At 45.6% G+C, this 27345-nt stretch overlaps 1 protein-coding gene across 1 annotated transcript in view; it reads left to right on the forward strand.

Moving 5' to 3' along the window:
• Positions 1–321: 321 nt before the first annotated feature.
• LOC104476163 (fibrillin-2) overlaps positions 322–27345 on the forward strand; it is a 109990-nt gene continuing 82966 nt past the window's right edge. Inside the window, exons 1-4 of the mRNA XM_086767064.1 lie at positions 322–491; positions 18764–18846; positions 21043–21141; positions 26023–26118. Coding sequence (XP_086623190.1) covers positions 322–491; positions 18764–18846; positions 21043–21141; positions 26023–26118 — 448 coding nt within the window. The remainder of the gene's footprint in view (positions 492–18763; positions 18847–21042; positions 21142–26022; positions 26119–27345) is intronic.

Genomic DNA, 27345 nt, shown 5'->3' on the forward strand with positions numbered 1-27345 from the left:
GTGGTAGGGAGTGACGGTGTGAGCTGCTTGGCTGCGTGTACAAGGAGCCAAACCTGGTGTGACTGTATGACTCTACTGTATTAACTCCGAGGAGGGACCGCCTGGGATGATAAATCATTTTAAAAATGTGAAAGCCCTTAAGAACACTTGTGTCTCTCTCTTTCTCTTTCCTCTGTCTTTGCTTCCAGAAAGGGAACAGCAGGACAGCACCTTGGCACTTAGGGGCTGCTGCCAAAAACCATCCTCCACCAAGGCAGCAGGGACCCTCCAGCTGGAAGAAGCTTTTGGGACAGCCGGGGGAATCGAGGAGTCTGTGCCATCATGGGGCTATTATGGCTGGCCAGGTTCATGCTGGGATGTACAGCAGTTATGTACGTGGAACAAGCCCAGGGTCAATATGAAGGGGACTTGCAGACAGACAGATTTGCAGGCTACGAGGAAAGACAGCCAGCAAACAGAGTAAGAAGAAGAGGCCAAGACACTTTACGAGGGTACGTTTAATGTTCTTTTCTATTTTACAAAGCAGGACTTGGTTTATTACCATAGCACATAGAGACGTGCTTACAGAATTGCCTTTCCTTGAGCTCAGGAAGGAGTCTGCTCTGCAGACCTATGAGAGGAGGAAAGCACATGCCACAGAGGACAGCCAAGCAGACTCCCATGTGAGCAGAGTGGTGCACTGAGCTCTGCTGCTTTGTTCAGGTCATGGCAGCACCTCAGGAGTCAGCTGCCAAGGCTGTGGAGAGCCATCTACAGCCTGCCGGTTTGTGGGAGGGATGCTGTGCGTTTAGCTGGAGTGATGGCTGTGGCTGGGCTTTCCACCATCCTTAGCGGGGATGCTGCCGGCTCAGGTTTTGACCCTGGAGTTGCTTTCGTCTCTCTGCCGCCAGTCGATGCTCTGGGCTGTATTGAGAGGTTATTGGCTCTGATAGCTGCTTTTACCTGATGATTGTTGCTAACGGGAAGATGTCTCACCACGTCCCTTGGCTTGTGGTCTTGTCTATAGACAAATGAGTGCAAGAGCTGGACCTGTGAGTGTTTTCCACCTGAGGAGGGAGACAGGGCTCAGCTAGAAAATCCTGAAGCTTGTGCTGGAGCTCAGCTGTGTTTGCATGCTCTCAAGATGGTTCCTGGCCCCGGTATTTATTCTAGGTTATTTTAAGTCTGCCTGGCTTTAGTTCTTGGAAAGTGTTCCTGTGTCAGTGGGCAGAATCAGAGCAGAACGTGATACACGCGCGAAGCCTGGGCTGCGCCAGAGTCCTCCGGCACTTGCTGGGGAATGCTTCTTGAATGGGATGGAGTGCTGTGCTTTCAGTCCAGACAGTCAAATGTGCTGTGTTTGGGCTGGAGCTGGAACACAGAGCTTGGCCGTCGAGCTGCCACGGCAGGGCCGTGGGGCTGGCGGCATCTGCTCTTGGAATTCAAATGTGCATGGCCACTCCCTCCTACGGCAGATTTGGAAAAGATGGACAGCAATTGTGCTGGGGATTTGGTCTTAAAACTAGCTACCAAAAGCAGCCATCAGCTCACTTGCAGGATAGGGACACCCTATGTCTCCCTCAATTTGACCCATAAATACTTTCACCTTGCTCCTCTCCGAGTCCATCATCCCTCAGATAAAACATTCCAAACCTGTAGGACTATCAGGGATGAAGGCCGTTTCTTGAAAAGGGTGGGATGACAGTCTACCAGATCCAGCTCAGCCTGGCTGCCCAGGGCTATAAGTGATTGACTACTGTGCTCATAGTGGAGATGGAAAGGATTGGAAGGAGCTGACATGTGCGTGGATAATCCTGTCTCATGCAGCCCCGTGGAGAAAAATGAAAGGCAGAGCAAGGAAGTGAGTGTTTCCATTCCCCATGGGACCTGAGAGAAGTTCGCTGGTGTCTGGTGGTCTTATGGAACTCAGTGACTTAGGTGACCAGATCCTGTTTTCAAAAATGGTTTGCAGCTTAAATCCTTTTGACTTTTGGTGAGTCTGAAGGATCCAAATCCCAAGTGCATTTTAAAAATGAAGCCCAGATTCCCAAGTTAGAAATTACTTCTGAAGACCCTTCTCTGCTTTAAATCCTCAGACATGGACCAACATTTAGTAAAGTAATACCAAATTATCAGTTGTGTAAGTTATTAGTGGCCACACAGTAAGTTTGAGGCAGGATCAGAATCAGGCCTGAAGTGTCTGGCTCCCAGTCCCCTGCAGAGAGCTGAGGACCACACTGCTACCTCCTTCATTTTCTCTTCTGTTTTCCTCATGCCCTCTGAAGGAATTGCTGTAGGAAAAGAAAAAACCCCGCTGGGATAAATGCAGGCTCTGTTTAAGGAAGTCTGTGCAAGGATGATTTAAGACAACTGAAGAATCATTGTTTCTTGGCCCTTGGGAGAACAGTTTTGTTTCAAGGGAGGGAATCATGGTGGGCAACACAGGGGAAGCTGGCAAAACTCAGAGTGACTGGAGCTTCTGCCCCAGGCACTTCCCATGCTCCATGTCAAGCGACCCTGACAGTCTCCTACATTTTGTGTCCAAATCTCTCCTTTAGGATTTCCAGCCCTTCAGCAAAAAACTGTCTCTTTAAAATCTCTGTTTTACAAGCAGATAAAAACCACTTGAGATGAGAAATCTATTGAAGAGTGATGTTTTAAATAATGTTCTACTGGGCTTAGAAAGCAGCTACAGATGTCACCAGCTGCAATGCTGTAGATGGGTCTGGCAGCCGGTGAAAGCCATCTCCTGCGGAGTCACAGACCCAGGAATTTTTGCTGTGGATTCCCCAAACAACACTAGTCCCTTGTCCCCCTATGCTCTGCCTTGATGCAGTTCTAGAGAGTTGCAGCTGTGGATCGAGGTCTTGCCTGACCTGGATTTCGCTGCCTTAAGGTATCAAGATTCTTTGCTGCTGGGAAATTTAACTGAGTTTGATGCACTTCTTTGGGAAAATCAGATAAGTCGTAAGTTAAGGTTTGGTTTACTTGCAGACGGGCACTGCAGTAGCAAAGGAAATGAATGAACAGTGAATTTTCTTGGTGCAACTTTAAATGTAAAGGAAGGTAGGGTTTGGGTTGGTTTTTTTTTTTCCAAATTTAGTGTTATATTACAGTGTAGGCATGCAGGTGGCTTATCTTGACTATTGTGAGTCATGGAATCATCTGTTCTATAATGCCACACATCTGACCCTCTAAACATGTTTATCTGTGGTATCTATTTCAACAGTTTATGACACCATTTCAAATATTTGCTTTGGCGTTTGCTTTCAAAGACTCACAACTTTATTTTTCAGAGAGAAACGGTAATTTCAATTCAACCTTCATCTGGAATGTCTTTGGTTTTAAGACTCCCTTTGGTTCTGAGGCTTGCATGAAAGGAATTTAAATAGAACCGGAGTTAAAATACAGCAAAGCGTAGCTGCATCACATGGGCCTCAACTGGCAGCTTCCCTGGTGAGCCGTGGGCCACCAATGCCTGCCACTGTCCTGAACACTCTGGTTTCTGTGAGAATGTTCAAAAGTTTGTATATTGTTCTGAATGGAAGGAAACAGACATAGATTTTGAGGGTTCACTGGTTAGATCCAATGCTGTGCGTCAATGCAGACTCCTAACTTCTGCTTCTCTCCTTCGTGGAAACCTTCTACTCAGGGCTTCTGGAGTGTCTGTAGCCCTGGCTTCTTTGTGCTTCAAAATAATTTGTTTTCCCAACACAAGTTAATAAGCATTTTCCTTTCATATGCTATGCTTGATACCTTTTATTCTGCCGGATCTCGGCACCTTTTACAAGCTTACCGTGCCATTCGCAGATCACTTTGTCCACGGCAGAAGTACCTTTGCTCCCAAATTGGAATATGACAGGTAGAGAGATTAGAGGACTCAAAGGACAGCCACGTACCTTGCCAAGCTAAATCTGGCTTTTGGTCTACCATTTGCTCTTATGTGCCTCCTTTTCTCTTGGGTGGATTGTACCATGGATTCCCTCCATCTCTACGTTGAATTGTATCACAGTTTGGACAAGCAAATAGAATCACAGTGGAACTGCACAGAGAAGTGTGGCCCAGATGTCTTTCTAGGGAAAACATATTCGATGCTCCTTTCTGCATTTTCTTTTAATTATCTCCTACACATAGTACAAAAAACTTCCTGTGGATTTCCCAGGAAAGCCTTGAGTAAGCCCAGACAGAACAGAATATCTGCTTTCTTTTTGTAGCAAGTTCCTTTGTGTGACGCATTAGTCAAGTACTAGTTATAGAAAGACTTGCCAGGCTCGTCCGGAGGGCTTTAAACTGGTGTTGCTGGGGGAGGGGGAGCACAGTTCAGCCCACTGCTGTCAGCATGGCGCCAGTGCCAGCACCGAGGGTCCAGAAGCTGAGGAAGGATCACAGATAAGTGCAAATAAACCTAAACTGCGGTCCAACAGAACCCCTGTCGCTCCAGCCAGCAAGTCGGCTTTGTCGGGGGCCCAGCTGAAGTGTCTCTATACCAATGCACGCAGCATGGGGAATAAACAGGAAGAGCTGGAGATGCGTGCACACGAGCAGGGCTACGACCTCGTTGGCATCACGGAGACGTGGTGGGATGACATACGACTGGAGCGTCAACGTGGAAGGGTATAGGCTTTTTAGAAAAGACAGGAAGGGGAGACGAGGAGGGAGTGTCGCTCTCTACATCAGCAACCGGCTGGAGTGTGTGGAGCTCCGCCTGGGGATGGAGGAGGAGCTGACAGAGAGCTCATGGGTCAAGATTAGAGGATGGGGACAGACAGGGGACGTTACGGTGGGGGTCTGTTACAGGCTGCCTGGCCAGGAGGACAGAGCAGATGAAGTGCTCTGTAGGCAGATAGGAGCAGCCTCACGGTCACAGGCCCTGGTCCTCATGGGGGACTTCAACCACCCTGACATCTGTTGGAGAGACAACATGGCAGGGCACAGGCAGTCCCGGAGGTTCCTGGAATGCGTGGACGACAACTTCCTCCTGCAGGCGATAGAGGAGCCAACAAGGAGGGGTGCCATGCTCGACCTTGTGCTCACCAACAGGGAGGGGCTGGTGGGGGATGTGAAACTAAAGGACAGCCTTGGCTGCAGCGACCATGACATGATGGAGTTCAAGATCCACAGGGCAGCAAGGAAACTACATGGCAAGCTCTCTGCCCTAGACTTCAGGAAGGCAGACTTCAGCCTCTTCAGGGACCTGATGGGCCAAGTGCCATGGGAGGCAGCCCTGGAGGGAAGAGGGGCCCAGGAAAGTTGGTCTGTATTCAAGGAGCACCTCCTCCAAGCTCAGCAGAGGTGCATCCCAATGAAAAACAAGTCGGGCAAAAAGGTCAGGAGGCCGGCGTGGATGAGCAAGGAGCTCCTGGACCAACTGAAAGTAAAGAAGGAGGCCTATAGAGGGTGGAAACGGAGACAGGTAGCCTGGGAGGACTACAAAGAGGCTGCGCGAGTGGCCAGGGATAAGGTAAGGAAGGCCAAAGCCCTGGCAGAACTGAATCTGGCCAGGGATATAAAATGCAACAAGAAGAGCTTTTATAGGTACGTAGGGGACAAAAGAAAGTCCAGGGAAAATGTAGGCCCCCTCCGGAAGGGAACTGGTGTCCTGGTTACCCAGGACATGGAGAAGGCTGAGGTTCTCAATGACTTTTTTGCCTCAGTCTTCACCGACAAGAGCTCCTGTCCCACCACCCAAGCTGTAGAAGGTGCAAGCAGGGACTGCGAGGATGAAGAACTGCCCATTGTACTCGAAGAGCAGGTTCGGGACCATCTGAGGAACCTAAAGGTGCACAAGTCCATGGGACCTGATGAGATCCATCCGCGGCTCCTGAAGGAACTGGCGGACTGGCTATCGTATTTGAGAAGTCGTGGCGGTCTGATGAGGTCCCCGATGACTGGAAGAGAGGGAACATAACCCCAATTTTTAAAAAGGGGAATAAGGAAGACCCGGGTAACTACAGGCCGGTCAGCCTCACCTCTGTGCCTGGCAAGGTCATGGAGCAGATTCTCCTGGAAACCATGCTAAGGCACATGGAGAGCAAGGAGGTGGTTGGTGACAGCCAACATGGCTTCACCAAGGACAGGTCGTGCCTGACCAATTTGGTGGCCTTCTATGACGGGGTGATGGCATCGGTGGACAAGGGACGAGCAATGGATGTCATCTACCTGGACTTGTGCAAAGCTTTTGACACTGTCCCGCACGACATCCTTCTCTCTAAACTGGAGAGACATGGGTTTGATGGACAGACCACTCGGTGGATAAGGAGTTGGCTGGATGGCCGCACTCAGAGAGTGGTGGTCAACGGCTCAATGTCCATGTGGAGACCGGTCACGAGTGGCGTCCCTCAGGGGTCTGTGCTGGGCCCGGCCCTGTTCAACATCTTTGTCGGCGACATGGACAGTGGGATAGAGTGCACCCTCAGCAAGTTCGCCGATGACACCAAGCTGTGTGGTGCTGTCGACACACTGGAAGGGAGGGATGCCATCCAGAGGGACCTTGACAGACTGGAGAGGTGGGCCCATGCCAACCTCATGAAGTTCAACCAGGCCAACTGCAAGGTCCTGCACCTGGGTCAGGGCAATCCCAGGCACAAATCCAGGCTGGGTGGGGAATGGATTGAGAGCAGCCCTGAGGAGAAGGACTTGGGAGTGCTGGTGGACAAGAAGCTCAACATGAGCAGGCAATGCGCCCTTGCGGCCCAGAAGGCCAACCGCATCCTGGGCTGTACCAAGAGAAGCGTGGCCAGCAGGTCGAGGGAGGTGATTCTCCCCCTCTGCTCTGCCCTGGTGAGACCCCACCTGCAGCACTGTGTCCAGTTCTGGAGCCCCCAACACAAGAAGGACATGGACCAGTTGGAGAAGGTCCAGAGGAGGGCCACGAAGATGATAAAACGCTGGAGCACCTCTCTTAAGAGGACAGGCTGAGAGAGTTGGGGCTGTTCAGCCTGGAGAAGAGGAGGCTCCGGAGAGACCTGATAGTGGTCTTCCAGTACCTCAAGGGGGCCTACAAGAAAGATGGGGCGAGGCTGTTCAGTAGGGCCTGTTGCAATAGGACGAGGGGTAATGGTTTTAAAATAGAGGGGGGTAGATTTAGATTGGAAATTAGGAAAAAATTTTTTACGATGCGAGTTATAGAACACTGTCCCAGGTTGCCCAGAGAGGCGGTGGAGGCCCCATCTCTGGAAACGTTCAAGGCCAGGTTGGATGAGGCTCTGAGCAACCTGATCTGGTTGGGGATGTCCCTGCTCCTTGCAGGGGGGTTGGACTAGATGACCTTTGAAGGTCCCTTCCAACCCTAACCGTTCTATCATTCTATGATTCTATGAAATACACAGTCATTTAACATCATAGAGCTCAGAGTGGGAATCTGCTCCATAGTTACTCCACTGTGACCATAGCAAGCTCTCCGTTCGGGGGTCTGGAGTGATCTGGCTGTGCACAAGGACGCTTGTAGATGTCTCATTATAGGCTTCAGCAGCGCAGGAGGAAAGATTGTCTGTTTCTGCTGGAAACATATTTATTTGGGGCTCTCTTCACATCCCAGTTGTCTTTAATAACGGGAAAAGTATGAAATAAATGTAAAGCATGAAATAAATGCAAAATAAGCAAGCCTGTTATTCATCAATGCTTTTACAAATAACAATTAATGAAATAATGTGGAGTAATAAATCACAGCCAAAGCCATGATTTAATCTGTCCTTAAACTCATTAGAGTAGAGACAATTTAAAATGACTGTCTCCTGAAAGGAACAGCACTGACAAATCCATTTATGAGGCAGGATTTGAATGGGATTATTAGTTTAATGAACTATTGAACAGTTTCCAAGAGCAAGAATGTGTTTAACAAAGGGGAAAGAAAAGATGATTAGTCTGCAGCAAGCTGAGCTGTTTGCTGGCAGTATGATTTCCTGTAAGTTCCTGGCTGCCTGTTTTTTCAAGTAAGAATAAAGACTCAGCTATAGCCTGGCTTTAAATACAACTAATTATGTCAAGCCCATTAATTATGAAATGGCCACTGCAATTGAGAAGATGGATGAAGAGGGCATGTTTGGGGAGGCATTTGGCATACTTTTTCCATTGCTCTGACTTATGCAAAAAGACAGAGAGGTGTCTAAATTGTGGGGAATATGAGGAGTTTCCAAGCTGCTCTTCTGTAGATTTTTTTTTTTTTAATACTTTCTTGCTTTCCAACTTGACACTGGGGAATGGAGAGGAAGGGCACGCTCTAACTGCAGAAGATGGGTGCAGGAGGAGTTGCTGGGATGTAGATGAACTCTCCATCCACCACCCTAAGCTTGGAAACTCAGAGGCAGTGGAGAGGGAAAGCCAGAGGCTGTGGTTCTGGTCCACGTGGCACCAGTTTAAACTGGAGCTAACACAGGATGATATTTAAAGTCAAGGGAAGACTGGACATTGTGGAGATGAGCTTCACCACTTCTGCAGTTTACTCTGAGATGTGCAAAGAGAGCAGATGATTTCCAGCAGCACTTTAATCTGACTCCATCTCTGACATTTCGGTTCTACAAACATCTTAGTACAGGAATTACAAAAGGTTTTTTTTTGACCGGCAACAATTGTAACTTTCTTCACTCTTGCTTTAGGTTTTTCAGAAACACGTACCTTTAAAAAGAGCCGATGCCCAAAACACAACCAGCACTGGTGGAGGCCCCATCCCTGGAAACGTTCAAGGCCAGGCTGGATGAGGCTCTGAGCAACCTGATCTGGTTGGGGATGTCCCTGCTCCTTGCAGGGGGGTTGGACTGGATGACCTTTGAAGGTCCCTTCCAACCCAAACCATTCTATGATTCTATAAGAGGCAAGGGAAGCTAAAATGTCCCATTTCTTAACTTAATCCTGTAGTTTAGGCAATAAGACTCTGTCCTACTGATTGTGTGGGTGGTTTGTGAAAAAGACCCTGTAACTCTGGTGATTTAAATGATTAAGCAAATTTGTGGGGTATGTCACTAACTACACCAACTGAAACTACACGTGCGTGTAGCCAAAGAATAACAACAGGAGTCCAGTACTCATTAAAAATTGCTGTCTGAAATGGATTGTGTTGCTTGTGGTTGCCCGCATGCATTGCAGTTGGACTATGTGATCATTGTAGGTCCCTTCCAACTGAAAAACTCTATTCCAGGTACCGATTTCCTGACAAGATGGTGACATGCAAGTTCATGTATGCACAGAGGACTCTCTGTCTTCAAGGAGGGCATCTCCACTTAGAAACAATGAGGAAGAACACGGCAAGGAAGAGCATGATAAAGCTCTAGCTTCTCCCACATCGTTCCTGCCCTGGGCAGGATGTGAGTCTCTGCTCTGAAGCCTGCTAACGCTGAGTGTACATCACTTCAGTAAAGGTGCAGCTGGAGCTTCTGTCACTGTGATGTGGTCACCTCTTGAGCACATCTCGGCTGCTTCCAGGTCCACGTACTTCACACATGTAAACCTTGTTATTTATTCATAGAGACAGAGATTAAATACTACACATAACAGAAGGAACAAAATTAAAGCAGCAGCTGGAAACTTCTGACTTAAGACTCTTGTTCCTAAATTTTCCTTGTGTCTTGATTTATATTGTGAAATGGTTGATCTTGGCTTTCTGACCTAGGCTGGTTTCTCTTGTTGTTGGCAGAAAACGTGAAGGCGAGTATTGGCATGGCAAAAGATTATCTGGCATAGAAGTTAATAGGTTATATGGAGTTTGTTTGGAAGTTTTAAGAACTGGAGTTGAAGTTTTGATTTATTTCAGAATTTAAGGGAAAAAAAAAAAAGATGGAAGAGTTGGTAATGCTGCTTTCCAAATGAAAGTGTTAAGCAGTTCCTGGAAATCAATTGCATTTTTAGTCTTTTTCAAAGGAAAATCTTCTCTATGGTTCCTGGCTGATATATAGGATTTAAATTTAAATGTGCACAAGTAAGGGAAGATTTTCCCTACTGTCGGTCATACAAGATGTGTGAAGATCTGAATAAAGGGGGAAAAAATACTATTATTGACAAAGAAAAAACTTATAACAAAAGACTTTATAGACTCTCTTTGAAAAAAAAAAAAGTAAACATTATTGAGCTTGAACCTAAGCAGATGGAATCCAAAACTTACACAGTCTTTGTAAGACTTTCTTGCGTTTTGCTTCATTCCCTTCATGAAACTGAATATTAATCACGCATCTTAAAAATTTTTTTACCATCTCTCTTTTTTTTTCCATCACTTTCAGCTAAAATTCAGGTGTTTACCCTGCAATTGGCTTTGCATGGCTCTGGTCACCTAAACTTGGGCAGTACTTTGTTGTGCATAGAGGTTTATTTTGGTGTGAGCTGGGCAACCTGCTCAGCTTGGCGCTCTCTGTGCATGCCTGTCTGGAGCCCGTGTGTGCAGGGGCTCCTACCGGAACTCTGCCGGAGCCCAGGGAGGATTTTTGAGGCAGGGCTGCAGTTCTGCACTGGGGATCCAGAGGTCTCTGATGGGACTTCCCTCCATTGCTCCATCACCTTACTGATGACCTTACTGATAGCTGCATCTCGGCAGGAAAAGGCAATGGGGCTGAGCTAGAGACCTGTAATCTTTCAAGACTGCATCTCTATGTGAGGTGGCCTGTCCCCAGGGCACCCAGAGCTGCCCTCTGCTATGAATTATGTTAGGAAATTCAACCCTGGACATAGAGACGGGAGAAGTACCCTCGAACATTAAAAAGACCCATTTTATGCTGTTTCAGTTTCAATCCAAAGACAATTTAGTATGTATTAGAAGTAGAAATATAATAACCATCTGGGAAAAAAACCCCTTAATTTCTCCCCATTTTCTAATAATCTAAAAATGAAAACAGTAAACACCTAAGTAACTTTGAAACTACATAATTGCTCAGTTACAGGCATATATTTTGATATCATGCATTTTCCTGGTTAATTAAAGAAAGTGCTAAATTAGATGTCAAGCCTAACTTCAGCTTCAGATCATCCACTCTCTCAGAAAAAAATAACTAAAATATAAAAACAGAGATTTAAATAACTGCTTAAATTAAGGTTTCCTTTCTGTTAACTAAAATAACCAAGAAAAAGTAGTCTCCACGTAAATTGATCGTTCTTGTCTGGAGCCCTTCCGTGGTTCTGGGAGGAGGAACAGTCAGGGAGGCACTCTTGCACCTCTTCCCAGACCTCTTCGTTTCCTTAAGGAGAACTGCAGTGGAGCATCAACAGCTGAATTCAGGTGCTTGAAAGGCTCAGCTTGCTTTGAGCACCTTCAGGCAAGGTCTTCCAAGCCCCAGCTACTCAGTCTGGGCTCAAGCAGAGATCAGGTCAGTGTTGCTGGGCAGCAGAGATGAGAGATGCTCAGTAATGCTACTGGGATTTCCTCAGGAGGGAGCTGGGCACCAGTTCACATCATCTTTGTCCCTGGGGATGGAAGTAGGGGTGCTCCTGGGGCCAGGGATATAAAGGGTCTCCAGCAGGAATGGGAGAGGCACTGTAAGTCTGGGGCTTTGGTGAGATCAGGGAAAAATGTTTCTGTTGCCACAGAACAGTCGAGTTTTATTGAGTTGCGTGAGGTATTGCTGAGAGTCTTAGGAAAGGGATCCGTAGCTCATTCCAGCAAACAATGCCAGGATGTGCTGAATTTGGCATACTTTCATGCCTGTAATATTACCCAGCAAAATAGCTGCTACTGGCTTTTAGGTATGTGACTTCTACTGGTAGTAACAAAGTTAGCATCTCCGCACCTTTACAACTGAATTCTTAAAACCAGAAATAATTGAAATCACTGGGACTCAAACTCCTTCCTGAAAGCTGAACAGATGCTGAGCTGCTTTGCAGAGCAAGAGGGTGATGTTTCAGTTGCGAGAGATTAAGTGCCTCCTTTGCAGCATTGAGGATCCTTACATCAAATGGGGGCTTGCCTGGGTAGGAACAGCTGGCTTCTCTACTTTCTCATTTGAAATTACTTATCAGACTGTATCCATTGCATAAACACATGGAGGTCTGGAGAAGTAAGCAGTGCATGTACAGATTACATAGTCCTAAACTCATAAAACTGATAAATCACCGAAATAAGTATTTGCAGTACATTTGAGGGATCTGGTAAGTCAAGAAGGAGGACACAAATATGCTCCCACTTAGGCCAAGGATCCAAAAGTCAGCATTGTTTCAAATATGTTCTCACGCCATGAGACAATCCTAAATCCCTCTGGGTGGGGAGATGCAAGACCAAAAACCACTATTGCACTTGGCAGTAATTATTGTCCCCCTGGTGATCTCCACTGAGGCCAGGGGTGACTGATGACTGCAGTGGTGTTCTCCAGTTATTGTGAGAGATGATCCCTGGGGCCCAGCAGAGAATCAGGCTAAGATCAAAACCAAAAGGAATCTTGAATTATAGGAAAAATTTCCAGCTCAGATGGAAAGGTAGGATCATCATTCCTGGAAAAGCCACATGTTTAAATCATGTAAGACTAGAGAGTGTAGTGGTGATACTCATACAAATTCATCTTATTTGACTCTTCACACCTGAAGATGAATTTAATGAATTCATGATGGCATGAATTTAATGATAAGAGGATAGGCTGCAGGGGGCAAATAATTCGGAAAGAAACTTCCATGTCTCTTCCCTAAAATGGCTCTTCTGTGGACAGCTGACAGCCTTCCTTTTTGCAGTATTAAATCAGTAATCCTCAGTAGCCTGGAATTAGCTAAAATGTCACTGAGTTGGTGAGTTTACAGCAAAGGGTAACTCTGGTTTGGGGAAATCCAGAGCAGCATTTGGGCCGATGGCCATTCCTAAAGCTGAACAAGTAGAAGTGCATTCAGAATTGGCTAAATCTGTTGCTGGATGGTTTGATTTCCCCATAAATATTTCTAAGCTGAAACTTGAAGACAGAAAAAAAAAACACCCTGAAAATAAGGGACAGGGAAGGTAGCGACTATAAGCATGCCAAGGGGTTTCCATTCATCCCAGGTAAGTTGTCAGAATTGCTGCACCCCGAACTGGATGTGTGTGCAGAGCAAAAGAGAGATTTCCATGTCTCTTAAGATGCCCAGAGAAGACAGAGAGAACAGAAGAAAAATTGAGATTGGGCAAGCTTAATAGACTTCTAAAATTAGGAGATTGTGCTCTAGCAGAAGAGGGGAACATAGATCCTCTGGGCCTGCTGGCCATGCTTCTCCTCATCTAGGCCGGGATGTGGTCTGCTGCTGTTGTGGATTTCTCATATGATGAATCTGTCCCACCTATTTTAAGGACTAGTAGAACACAAGGGGTCTCTTGATCATTCAGTTCGTGGCTGGATAGCTAAGCTGTGGTGCTTCTCATCCTGAAATCACCGGGTGTTGATCCCATGTGCTGGTGGGAAAGTTGCCTTTCGTAAAACACTGGGCTCCAGCCCTACTACTCGCCTGCACGGTTGTACTTTGGCAGGAGTGTTTTACTGAGTGTTTTGTTTGAAACACTTGGAGAAAAAGGAATTTGTGCTTGGTCACTTGCCTGACTTAAATCTGGGACCTGGTAAAAGTACAAGCTGTAGTTGTATTAACAAAGTCTTAGTTTACAAAAAATGGAAGCAGTATGAATTTCTGAGCCCAGCTACTCTGTAACCCTGACTTGTTCTCATCATCACAGGTTGTATCAAGGAGGGAAATAAAGAGTGACTGTGATAAATGAGGAAAAGGGTCCCCATGCTCAGGCAGCAGATACCCAGCCCAAGCTTTTCCAGGCAGACACAAAGAAAGCAGTGAGCTGGCAGAAGCGTTTGCTGAGCTGTGGAGCGTGCACCCGCGCAGACTGCTTCCAAGTTCACAGCTCAGGGAATCTCAGTCACTGGACAAGGGTCTCCACTTGGTGAGAAGAGCAGGAAATTGGCCCAAAGCAGTGAACTATAGTTCACTGAATTAATATGTTGAATCCCCCTGGATGAGGCCAGTGAGAAGGAGAACATGTGAGCAGCGCAGGAACAGTCCCTGTGCAGACCAGAGCACCTCTGAGAATTGCCCCAGCCCTGGCAAGCCACCAATTTTTATTCACTTCTGTCTTCCTCCAGTTTAAGGAACAGAAATACCACTTCTGAAGGCTAGTGACAACTGAGGTACACTGATTACTCATGACAGGGGAGACAACCCTGCTGCTGTTCCTGCGGTCTGGAAAGCACACACGACACGTAGCCAAGGGTTCGTTAGCCATGGGTCCTGCTGGATGGCAGAAGTGCTCCGTGCGGGACACTGCTGTTACAGCACAAATCAGCCTTTTAGTGACTGTGCAGAGCTTTCTGAAGAAGGTTTGGAGAATTCATTCTAGCTGAGTATTCTTTCTCCCATGGCTGGAAGAGTGGCAAAAGACCTGTGTGCGTGCGCCTGCATTGAGGACATGACTGTGGGTGAGCAGGAAGCTCGAGGTGACTTGACTTTGTTTTTGGCTAGCATCTGAGTCTGCGAAGCATTCTCAGCCTGGACTTCACACGCTGTGCTGCCTGCCCTCTTCTACCTTTAACAATGAGCACAATTCTGCTGGGGTCGCACTAGGTGTCTGACAAAATTGGCAGGACAGAGTCCTTTTCAGCCCCTTGCTCAGCTAGTAGGCAACATTTCAGTGCTCTAGGCTGTCTTTCCCAGGCTGCTAACAGGAACAGGCTGCTGCAGCAACAGCCAGATGCTGCTTTGTGTTGCACTCTGAGCCTGCGGGCAGTCTTGTGGTATGGACTGTCTCCCAGCCCTTGCTCGTGCCTCTGACTCCATTGTGGAGTTGGGAAAAAGGCTTCTCTTGCAAACAGCCGTGCATTTACATGTCACATGGCCGTAGCTCTGCTCTGCTCCAGTGGTTTTTTCTTGGCATTTCCCAGTCCTCAGAGGGAGGCACTGCCAGCAGGCAGTATTTGGTGCCATCAATTGAAATTCAGGCTTACTTTGTCCCTACTTATCTCAGTAATCCTATTGCTTATTTAAAGTGGACAAAGAAGAGCTATGGCCAGCATTGCTTTTCCCTCTGCCCTTTCTTAGCATCATGCTTTTGGTCATATTAAGTTTCATTAAAACAATTCTCTTTACCTGCTGAGCTCTTTCAGCCTTTTCCTAGGCTACACAGAAGGTGATAAGGGAACATCTGCTAAAAAAACCGACCTCTTGATTTTTAATTTAGGACTGATTGTTATGAAGTTTCTTGATAGTTCTGGAATGTCTGTGGATCTTGATTATCAGTAATACTTAGAACGTTGTGGGAAAGTTTATTGAGTTTAAATAATTTTTCTTCTAACCTTGACCTTCCCATTCTTAGGAGCTCTTCACCACAAACTATGGTTGCCGTTTTCTGTTTAACAACTAAATGGCATGCATCAGTTCTTGCTGATGAGAACATGGGTTTCCAGCTTGTATTTCCCAGGATCAAGATAACTGCTATTAATTTTAAAACGCAATTTTGTCAAAACTTTGAGGATGTTATTTTTTTCTTACAAAACAGCCTTCTCCTTATTGAGTTCTTGCTTGGGAGTCTAATTTCATTCTCCCTCTAGGTCATTCTGTGACCGTTAATTTCAGCCCATTCAAAATGGATTCTCCCTCATTTTTTGTTTTGAAACTCCACTAATCTTTAGCATATGCTTATAAAGGTTCAGTTTTGGAGCGACAATTGTGATCTTCTGGTTCAGCCTCCTGTGTAACGGGGTGCCCAGAACCTCTCCCAGGGTCCCTGCCCAGAGCTTGATGAAATCTGTGTCTAACTGTCTTTTAGAAGGAGGTGGTACTTGTCACCGTAGTTAAAAACACCCACTTCAGTATCATTTTCATTCAGCTTCCACTTTTTTTTTTCTGGTTTAGTCTATGGGATTGATGCCAGATACCTCTTCCTTCACTGATTTGGACAAAACAAACCCTTAGTCTTTTGCCTGATAAAATGACTGTATAATATTCTTTAACCTTCAACAAAGTTTGAAGTAGCCTGAGGTCAGGGTGTGAAGGTGATTGGTGTGCTGAGGTCCATGGCTACCTTCCTTGCCTAAGCTGTTCACATCCAGCTGTTGACAAGGGGAGACCAGCAGACAGATTCAGGTGGAAGTCAAACTGCAGTATTTGGTGCCTGGCCATGAGTTGTTTGGGCTGCCTATGCATTGCATGGAGAGTCCTATATATAAAAAATATCCCTGCATGCTGGGAACCTGAGGGCTGAAACTTAGGCTTTTTTTTTTTTAATACCCATCTGCTCAAAGTGAACTTACCTTCCCAGTTAATGCCAACCACAGACGTATGTCTACTTCTGGCTGGAGATACACACTTGAATATCAGTGGCAGTACTAGCCGCAACCGAAGATGTTCCCCCATCTGCAGGGAACCTTAATCCATACCAGCAGGAAAGCCTTGCATTCGAGGTCTCCTTTTAACTTCTAAGCACAGGAGAAGCAACAGATGCCCACCCTCTTGGAAAATGTAGGCTCTTTGGAAGCAAAATACAGACTTGCTATCCACCTCCAACCATAGCACCAAATTAATTTAGCAGAGGGCTGGTGAAGGAGGCTCCACATGGCACGGGGCAGATGCAGCACATAGAAACTGTGGCAGCTGTGTTTCTCTACACAGGTCGTGTGCTCTGGGAGAATTAGAGCTGGGAAGCAGAGCAGCACCCTTCATTGCACAGAAAGTCATTCAACATGGTCTGTGCTGCTCAGGGATTTTCCAGTCACTGTGAAGAGTAGAAGCTAAGATTGCTTTTACATGGGAAAGTCATTGCTCAGTATAAGGTTCCTCAGTTTGCTCTCAGTCCAGCTCAGTGTTTTTGTCATTAATGCAAACACTGCCCAGTTCCTTTTCCCATGGGAAAGCGTTTTACTTCTTCCACTTTGGAAAGGTACACCTGCAGCAGATCTGCTGCACATCTGCCGCATGCGTCTGCCCACGTGCTGCACTTCTGCTGCGTCCCTGGTTTGTGTCTGCTGGATGTGCTCTGCATCAGTGGGACTGCTGTCAATACGCTGTGTTTCCGTTACATCTGGTGCACGTCCTCTGTGTATCTGCTGCGTGTCTGCTTTATGTTTGCTGTGTGTTTTCTGCACGTGTTGCATGTGTGCTTCATCTTTGCTGCATGTCTTCTGTATATCTCCTGTGCGCCTACTGCAGTCACGCTGAAGGTGGAGGACTTTGGTCCCATGCGCCGTATAGCTAGAGCTATTTCTGCAGGTAGCTGTGATATGCAGATAGTTGTGGAGGTGTATGTCACAATGAAATGAATTACAGTGAACACAGATTCACAGGCTCATAGGATGGTTGAGATTGGGAGTGATCTCTGGAGCTCATCTTGCTCAAGCTGGTTGCCCAGGACCATGTCCGGATGGCTTTTAAATATGACCAAGGATGGAGACTTCTCTCTGGGCAACCTGTCCCAGTGTTCAGTCACCTGCACAGTGAGAAAATGTTTCCTGATGTTCAGGTGGAACCTCCTGTATTTCAGAAACATCCCAAACTGCATCGCTGAAAATGCCAAATCTGATTCATTCATGTAACCCCATGCTGTCTGTGCAATGATGGTGATAGTTACTACCACCAGCCCCAGGCAAGCTACTGAAGTGGTTGATGTAAAACTTAGTTAAAATTAGAATGAGGTTACAGAAATTTTGGACAGTAGATCCTGACAAACTAATCTGATATTTTTCTTTTGTTATCAAAGAGAAAATTAAAAGGTGCTGTAACAACCTACATAGGTCTACTAGGGGAAGAGACCTTGTTAACAAATGGTTCATCAATCTAGTGAGCAAAGATACAACCACATCCAATGGCTGAAAGCAGAAGCTAGATTGACTCAGACTGCAAAATAAAGCATAGAGTTTTAATGGTGAGGACTATTAATCGCTAGAAAACCTCCAAAGTGTATGCTTTTTTGCTAGAGGTTTTAGTTCAAATTCTCATGCTTTCCTGAAAGATGTGATCCCTCAGCAAACCTCCAAGAAGAGGTAGGAGGCTTGCTGGCCGGGGTCCAGGTGAGGTCTAAACTCTCTGTCTGCACTTCTCCCCCATCTGCTTGATCCTGTGTTAGAGCCTCAGCGTCTCTGCAAGGGGCTGTGTTCTCGTGACTGCACACTTGACAATGTCACAGGTGTATGAACATTACGCAAGTTTGTTGTTTTCACATTTTCTGTTGGGAATTTTTCTTGGGAAACCTGCTACTTCATGTATGGATGCATAGCACGGCACAACATGGTGTAAAGGCTATGCTGAGGTATGTGCTGGGGCTGAGTTTCCTGCGGTCTTTGCTATGTACAATGATTAAACTGTTCAACAAACCAATAAAGACAAAGAAAACCATGGGCGGCCAAGTTGGAGTCCACAGGAGTTTGTTAATTGTAGAGTCAGAAATGAAGAGCAGGACTTTGTCCACGTTGTGCATAAAGAGTTCTGCTAAGCTGTTTTCACATGTGACGGGTGTCGTCCTGTTCAGGTGGTGGAGGTGTTCACTTGCCTGTGGTCTCTAGGGTTGTCTGGTCTGGCTGGGTCTAACCTCGTGGGTATGGTGCTGTGCCGTGGCTTCGTGTGAGGGTAGACCTGGCTGTGCCTCAGTTCCTTACTCCTCTGTATAGTCCTAAGTTAGTCTCTGTAAGATCAGAGCATTCTGCACAGGAAGGTCTGAGGTCAGTTATTAAAATAATGTATGGTGGCTCCTTTTGATGGGAATTAAACATGGCTTGTTCAAACTCACAGTGAGGGAATGGAGTTTGGTAGAGGAATGTCACACAAGAAGCTGTTCAGCTCCTCTCCTACAGCAATGATACACGCTGAATTTATCCAATGGCACTGCACAGAAACAGAGGAAAAAAAATTGTTTTTTACTTTTCAGACCCAATGTCTGTGGCTCGAGGTTCCACTCCTACTGCTGTCCTGGCTGGAAAACGCTGCCTGGAGGGAACCAGTGCATTGTCCGTGAGTATCCATTTTCCTGTTAACGGCACCAAGGGAAGTAACGGCCATGTGGGAAGGAATGCCTATTTCACACTTCAGCAGATGACAGAACGTTTCATAATCCACTGGGACAGGAGCAACGATTGCTGGAAGTTCTCATCTCTGCTAGTCTTGATTAAAGCAGGGTGGTTGCAATTGGTCCCATTTAGTGCATGGCCTTTTATCTTCTGCCAAATTGCCACTGTGTTCCTTGTTGCTTGACAGTTTGTATGCCTGCTTTAGAAGATTAGCCTCAAAGGAAAGCTATTACTGACTCCTGAGAAAGTTCTTTTAGAGCTGCTTGTTTAGATGAAATAATTCAGTTAGTTGGTAGAACAACAGCTAGATGCTGACATTGCAAACGTGATGTCATGAGAGTGGCCACAAGCAGGAATTTGCATCGTGCTCTGAGTGGCCATCCAAAGCAGGATGCTGATCCAGATAAATCACACTTCTCTTTTGGCAGGTAGCTTTCCTATTTGGAGTAGGGCATTATTGAAGTGCTGATACACACCGATAAAATCCATTAAGCGGCTCTGACGTTTTGCATTTCTATTGGTTAAAGGCATGAGCTATGGGGAGATGAAGGAAACTGCCCTTTGGAGGATGCTCCCATTAGAAGTGAAAGTCATCTCAGGAATAAATAAATGAGATTCTCACTGGAGATAGTAGGGATAATTGTACTTGCATTTGGTCATTTTTTATACTGAAACACAGTAAGTACAGCGTCCTGGAGATCTTAACCATAACCTGGACATGCAGAATAGCAGACAGCACTAGGGGATGCTTCTGTCTCCCAGGATTTTAGCTTTCTGAATAAATCTTCTACATTAGAGCACAGTATGTGAATGCCCTTTTCCAAAACTTCCTAAAAATAATTCACAGTGGGAGGTTTCAAGCTGAGGAAAACAATAGGCTCCTCTAGTGGGATCACCCACATAATACAGGTCACATATTTCAGAAGTAATTCCACCTTCAGAGTCAAAAACTCTTAAACACCTTGTGTTTCCTAATATAGAGCTGTCTGGGACCTCAGATGTACAAAACTGAGCCCAGAGATGGAAGCATTCCCCTCTCAAAGGAAATGGTGTCTGTTGTATTTTAAGTGATGGGGCCAGTGGATGTGTCCTTGCACATAATGGGTAACTAGCACCAGAGCGTGGCATTTTATTCACTAAGAAGGGCAATAGAGAGGTGTGATGTCTCAAGAGTTAAATGCATCCGACTTCACCCCGGGTGATGGTAAGACGTGGAGTTCTGCACCCTCTCGTTTCCCCACAAGAAGAGACAGGCGAACTCACAGAATCCTCCTCACCATCCCTTGGACAGCAGATGCCCCAACAAGGATGCAAGGCTTGAGTTTAGTGCTGGCCGCAGCAAAGGGTTAAGGAACTTGCAGCCAAATAGCTGCTCAGTGGCATGCGGGGTTAGCGACATTCAGGGTTGTCTGCTGACTTTTCTCATAACTGTAAAACATGCCATCTGGGCTGGAGGTCCCCAGGGGACTGTGTTGTAATTGTATTTAAGAAACACACAGAGATGAGATACTTTCATGGGGCGCTAATAAAATCCGTGCTTACACAGGTGGAACAATACTGCCAGCTATGCTCTTGGCTCCCATGGCACAGGAAGGGGAAGAGATTAGCAGGAGTCCCAGGCAAGAAAGGATGGGGATTGATCTGCAAACATCCTGCTGATGCATCTCTGGCTGACTCAGGCTCAGCCCCTTGTTCAACAGGAGATGCATCTCAGTAACAGCCAGTTTCCTCAATGCCAGACCACGGACTGCAAAATGTTTCATGGAAACACAAAAATTTTAAGGAAAAAGAACCTGTCTCAGTGTGAACATCACTTGTCTCTGCTGAGAAATGTTTTTAGCAGGCAAAAGTAGTGAAAAGTGCAACGTCTTCCTCTGCTGCTGAAAAAGCAATGTGGTAGCAGGACCAGCCACAGTATGTCATAAAAGGAAGATGTCTCCAGGAACTCCTTATGAGCAAGTGGGTCCTTCCCGCTGTTGCTCTGCCCAAGCTAGGGTCCTCAAGAGGTGCCCCAGCTTCCTCCCCAGGTTATTTTTCTTAAGAGATGGGTTCACACCCTTTCAGCAGCCAAAAGCACATCTGTGAGCAAGTTCACAGACTAGCACATTGCGCTAATCGTTGCATCCTTCTCTTCCTCCAGCGATTTGCAGGAATTCTTGTGGTGATGGATTTTGTTCACGGCCAAACATGTGTACATGCTCCAATGGACAACTTTCTCCCAACTGTGGCTCAGCTGGAGGTAAGAGAACATTGCTGGTGAATATGCTCCCTCTGGAGTAGTTATGCGTGCTCTTAAAAATTTCCCAGTCACAATGAAAGGAAATGTCTCCCTTTGCATCTCTGAAATATTTTGTGTTTTGGCAACCAGGTTCTAACTGAATTGGGCAGGAGTCACAAAATCTTTCATTTCTTGTGGTGCTTTTACTAAGGGTCTTCACCGCTCCTGATACCTGGAGAAAAGTGGCACTGTGCTTGCAATTTCTGCTACTTTGGTACGAGAAATCCTACAGGATGCAGCTCAAAACCCCACATCTCACAGCAGCAAAGAGCAACACTGCTGCCAATGAGGCCAGCCACCCCTGGCTGTTCTTGAAAGTGGAATTAAATCTGTCACTACTTTTGTTAAGCAAATAAATATTTTTTTTCCAATGGAAACAATTATTAAGTTTTTCCTAGGCTGTGAATTGGATGTCAGGGAGAATTGCCCAGCATTTTTAGCAAGCCTCAGTGACAGGATGAAGTTGCGCACTGGCAGAACTGGGAATGCAGAAACTGCGTTCCCACTTTTTCTGCTTTGTTCTCCCATCTCAGACCTTCAGGACAAAAATCTGAAAAGCTCTGGGAAGAGGACTGGGTGGCTGAGGTTTCTGGAAAACAGACTATGGAGGAGTCGGCAGTGTGACAGTCACATATTCAGAAAGCCGATGCTCATATCCCTCTGGTAATCCCTACAGGATGTATTCAAGACCAGATCTGTTTGCAACCGCTCCATTACCCTGCAGCACATGGCTCTGCACAGAACACACTCCTGCTTGAGTCTACATCCTGATGGCTAATGGTCTTGTGTACTCTCTGGAAGGGAATTGCTCCTCTGTGTCCTTTTTTCCACTGGATTGTATTGCTGGAAAGGACCTGGGAGTTATGGTAGACGTCACGCTGGATAGGAATCAATAGTCATTGGGGCTGTAAGTAAAGCAAATCACACCTGGAGCTAAATGAAGGGGATCATGGTGAAAACATCAAAGGAAAGTGTGATCCCCTCTGCTCAGGGGTAGAGAGGCTGTGGCTGGTTCTGGGCTGCCAGTTGAGGAGGGATGTGGGGAAAATGGGAATAGATCAGTAGTGGGCTACAAAATGGTTGCGACTCGAGCATGTGTCCTGAGAGGAGAAGCTGAGGGAGCTGGCCTGATTTAGTCTAAGAAGAGCTGAAGAGGGATCTAATCCCAGCCTGTAACTACTGGAAGTGCAGCTACACTGTTGTGGAGCCAAACCCCTCTCAGCAGTGGCAGGCGATGCCACAGAGGTCGATGGCCACAAGTTGCCACTTGGAATGTTCAAGCTTGGGATCTTTAGGCATGAAGAAAATTTTCTTACACTGGAGGGTGGTGCAGTGCTGGGACAGATAACCAGAGCTGTGAGGAATTTCCCTCCTTGAGGGGTTTGAAGACTTAGCTAGACAAAGTCATAGCCAACCTGATCTGTGGAGAGGCTGGAGGGAGATGTGGGTCATCACAGATCTGCCCCAAAAAGGCTTCAGTTGTTTCTAAAGCCAGTAGCAATGTGTGAACAGATCTCCAAATGTAAGCGATGATACTGGGTGATGATTTTCACCTGACAGCATAAGCAGTCCACCCATACATGATGACACTACTCAAAAACCCCAGCCCAAAAAAGACTCTGCAAGCAAAGGAACAGAGCTGTGGCACAGTATTGTTTTAAGAAGACTAGTTTTGCTAGTGCCTTATGTAAAATGTAGACATTAATGGGATTTTATGGAGTCTTTTAAGGTCTCAGATGGCCATTGCAAGATACAACCCAGAAATTTATTTTTCATTCTTGCTCATCTGTAGGCAAGCTATTGTTAATAAAGTGACTTGCAGGCATCTGATTGAAGGCCAGAGAACTAGCCCCCCTCAGACCTCAAAACCACATTCAGGGTGTGACTCAAAGAAGGAAATTCCCAGAATCTCATCTGAAAGTGCCACGTTGTGCTACAGCCCTGCAGATGTCCCCAGCAAGCGCTCAGCACCAGAGCCTGTGTGTGCATTGCTCCGCAGACCTTCCCCATGCTTCGCCTCGGAGAGGAAGGTGCTGGAGACACAAAAGTTTCTGGAGTGAGGGTCCATATGTTAGCAATCATGGAGGAATGCGAGGAATGCTGTAAGCAGTATATACATTTGGGCACAGACTTGGCATTCCGCTGAGCCTGGGGTGGATTTCAGCATGCACTCAAGGGGGGTAGGTTCCTCTGCAGGGGCTTCATCAAATCTGGCTTTCATTGTGGGGATGTTTGGATCTGCATTTATCATGAATGCTTCAGGGAGGTAAAGCAGACAAATTGTGCATTCCAGAGGCAATAAAAGCCACTCTGCCTCTCTCTGTCATAACAAAAGGCTTGGTTTCCTACTTTGGGGAGTAAAGATATTTTAGGAGTAATTTGCAAGTGACTGTTTAGATAGTAGTGAGTATGCAGACAAAAAAACCTGCCTGCAAACTCTACTACTGCAGAACAGCTGCAGCCACTGATCCTTTAAAATAAATTGTAGAACTAATCCAACCCAATCATGGGAAAAGTTAAGTAGGGCGAGCTGTCATTCTCTTTTTCCTAGAACTTTGGTCTCTGCTACCTTGGAAAATCCTGACAAAGAGTAACAGGCCTTTAAATTCTTGGTTGAAAAATGTTTTTCTGCGCTCTAAGTCTGCAGGGAGTTCTAACAGGACCAGCCTTGGAGATAAGTCAGATGGTGATGGGACCTCAGAGCCCTTGGGATCATGGCAGAAGTAAGAAATGGGTCCTGCTCTGTGTAGGGCCAGGAATAGTCTTTGCCAATTAGTTGGAAAGTTTCTGGACGAGCATCGGGGCTTTTCTTATGTCCAGACCTTGAACTCCCCAGATTTCTCAGCTTCACTAAACCTTACCCCTTGCTGAAGGCATTGACTGTGAGGCTCAGGATGCTGGGTAGGGAAGAGCCCTGGCAGATGGACAGCTCTGACAGACAGACACTTCCTGGCTACCTCTGTATGGGCAGCTCTCCCAGATTCGCTATATGTAATTGCTTTCCCAGGGCTGATTAATTGTAGTGAGGGGTGTAGGGTAAGCATGTGCTGGAATCAGTGCCTTTTCCCAGAGAGGCTGGTCTCATGTCTGACAATCTGGGAAATGCTTTGAAGCCTCAAGCTTAGTTTCCTTAATGATTAAGCTTTCATCTAAATTTGGGCTGATCTCTGGCCATAGAGCAATAGGAAGAGTAGTAGACATCACGACTAATTCAAACCACACCAGCAATACATGGATTAAATGTACAGCACATGTGCCGAGCGTTTTGAATGCAAAGCTCTGAGATTTCCCATTCCACTCCTTCCTTTCAGGCTTCCTATGAACAAGGCGTCAACCATATAGTTATCCCTGTTGGACACTTCTGAGTCCTACTTACTACCTTTTGGACAGACATTTCACTTGCACTGGCCCCAGTTCTTCCCTGCTTGGAATTGATGTTGCATGCACGGAGAAGACGCAAGCCACAGCTTAGCATCCACTCACAAATGCACTCTCCAGCCCCACCTTCTCTGAGCTGCCAAGTCACGGCCCCTCCTATCCCTGGCAGACGTCAACTGTGGTGTACATGCTGAAAAATAGTTTTCACATCACTTGCTATAACCTCAGGCACTTGCAATTTGAGTTCTCAAGTCTTACAAAGGAAGAATGCATTGTTCCAGGCACTTTGGTAAAGAATGAAAGCTGTTTGACCTGTACTTGTAACTCAGTGTTTAGCAGGAAACCTCCCCTTTTGGGCTGTTCTACTTTAATACCACATTCCTTAAACATTGAATAGTGATGAAACAGTTAAGGAAATACTGACTTTGTGTCTACATCAGCATGAAAGTTCCCAACTTATTTATTGCTGTTGTTTTCTACAGGTGTTAGTCACAGTCAGTGTGTCAATCTAGTGTGAAAGCCGAACTCTAACACAGAAGAATAGATGATACGTGCTTTTCTTTTCAGATGTCTTTTAAAAACCCACTTGTATTAAATGAATCTCACCAATAAGGCCACATAGTAATTGTAAAAGGAAGAGAAATATCTTAATAGTTGATGGTTTTCCTCCACCAAAGACATTCTGTCCCCTCAAACATCTCATAGGTTTTTTAATATGAAGAGATGTTAAAGATTAGACATTTGAAAACATGTGAATGTTTTTAAAATGGAGTAATAAAAAGTAAGAAAATACTTGAAAAGTGTAGTATCATAAGAAAATTAATTGTTTAGAATAACAGAGTTATCAAAGAAATGGAGATACCAGGAATATGCCCTTACTTGCAGTCACATGAGCTACAGCAGGACGTCCTGTAGAAAGGACAAAGCTGCAGATATTTAATTGGGGTAGATCCCTTAAGGAAGTAAAATGATGAGTGTCTTTGGTTACTGTGGAATGAGGTCTATTTATATCACTGTAAAAACTGTTTGCCATAAGAGAATAATGATATCTTGCCCTGTGTGAGATGGACTTGAAGGATCTCGTCCCCTGAATGGCTCCTAGTTTCACACTGCCCATTGTGTTCATGGCTTTCTCCTGTCTGAACAGTTCAGTACTACCAGGTATGGGAACAACACAATGTCTTATGTCCAGGGAATAAAGAACAGACCATGGCATTTACTTTTGTACACAACTCTGGGATAATTATACCTCAGTGAAAGCCTTTAACCACACCATGGGCTCGTATCCTGTGGGAAGTCAGCAGTGACTCCATTTAACTTGAAGGAACTGGACATTTAACATCACCCTTACATTCTGCACTGAGATAAGAAAGTTTTGAACATCCAGTACATGTGAGGTGTCCACCTCCTGTCACAGACAATTTGTTGCATGGTTGTGTTATATCTCCCTGCTCTTCTCCACAGTCCAAACCTGCAGTGTGAGGTGCATGAATGGTGGGAGCTGCAATGAGGAGTCCTGCCTCTGCCAGAAAGGCTACACGGGAACATACTGCGGACAGCGTAAGTGTCTGCGGCACCTGATGGTACACTGGGAGCTGAAGGGCGAGGCTAGATTCATGCAGGCTCATGACTAGAGAGGTCACCTTGCGCACACCGACGTGCTCTTTGATGTCATCACTGTACTCTCCTCTCCACAGGAATCTCCTTAGGGGGTACAGATAGATATCTAGCTATAGATATATTAGATATAATTTCACTGTAAATATAGATGTATAAATATATACACAAATATCTATGTATATTAGATAGAATTTATCTGTAAATAGTTTTACATAAACAGCATATTCTCTGGGAATGGGCTTTTTGTGGGAAACATTCATTTTAGCTCAAATTAAGTCTTCTTTCAATTAGAAAAAAAAAAAACAAAAAAAACCCGAACAAATGAACGTTTTTAAAATTATAAATTACACCTGGTTACATTTGGAGGGGTCTATTTTTAGTTCTATTTGTTTGACAACACTGACTTTCTATAGGGAAACCTCAATATAGTCATTGCAAGAAATTTTACAATGTTTTATGACTTGGTTTTCTGTTTTGTCAAAGCACATGTACCTTTCAGAAGGAGATATTTATTTTTTCCCCCTAGTTTCCCATGAAATATACTTGGCAATTTTAAATCATTGCTCATGCACATTGTGGAATTAACAATCAAACAGCCTAGGTGCTACCCTTAAGAAGTGTACAGTAAGCAAGTGTGCACAATAGTTTTGAAAGAACCTCTACTCAAATGGAACTTTCCAGGCAGATTTCAAATTCCTGTATCAATGTGAGAATCAATCACATTCACAAGTTCTCAGTGAAATCTATTAGAATTTTTAAAAATATGGGCAAAACACCATATTTCCCCTAAACTTATCCTCAGCTATGACGGGTTCATTTTTGCTGAGACTTTCCGAAACGTTCAACTAAAGGCAGACACACCATATGGAAAATTTCATTCTAAACAGCTAAAGCTTGGGAAAATTATAAGTAACAGCAGTCCGGGGCTTATAATGGAATGTGCTAGGCAACCTTAATTATGTGCTGCTACCAGCTCCACCTATAATATCCTCAGTAGAGTTTTTATAATGGTTCAAGTACTGGCAAGACATCACTGACAGGGTGGGGAACAATGGAGAATCCCACTGGCAGTGTCCCAGCAGAGCTGATTTTGGCTTTCTTGGCTCTGAAATGGGTGTAGCCTTTGGAGGCTGTGAAAAGCAGCAGTACCTGGCCTCGCTGCAGCTC

The sequence above is a fragment of the Chlamydotis macqueenii genome, chromosome 26 (genome assembly GCF_036417535.1).
Source record: "Chlamydotis macqueenii isolate bChlMac1 chromosome 26, bChlMac1.mat, whole genome shotgun sequence".
In the NCBI taxonomy this organism is placed as follows: Eukaryota; Metazoa; Chordata; class Aves; order Otidiformes; family Otididae; genus Chlamydotis; species Chlamydotis macqueenii.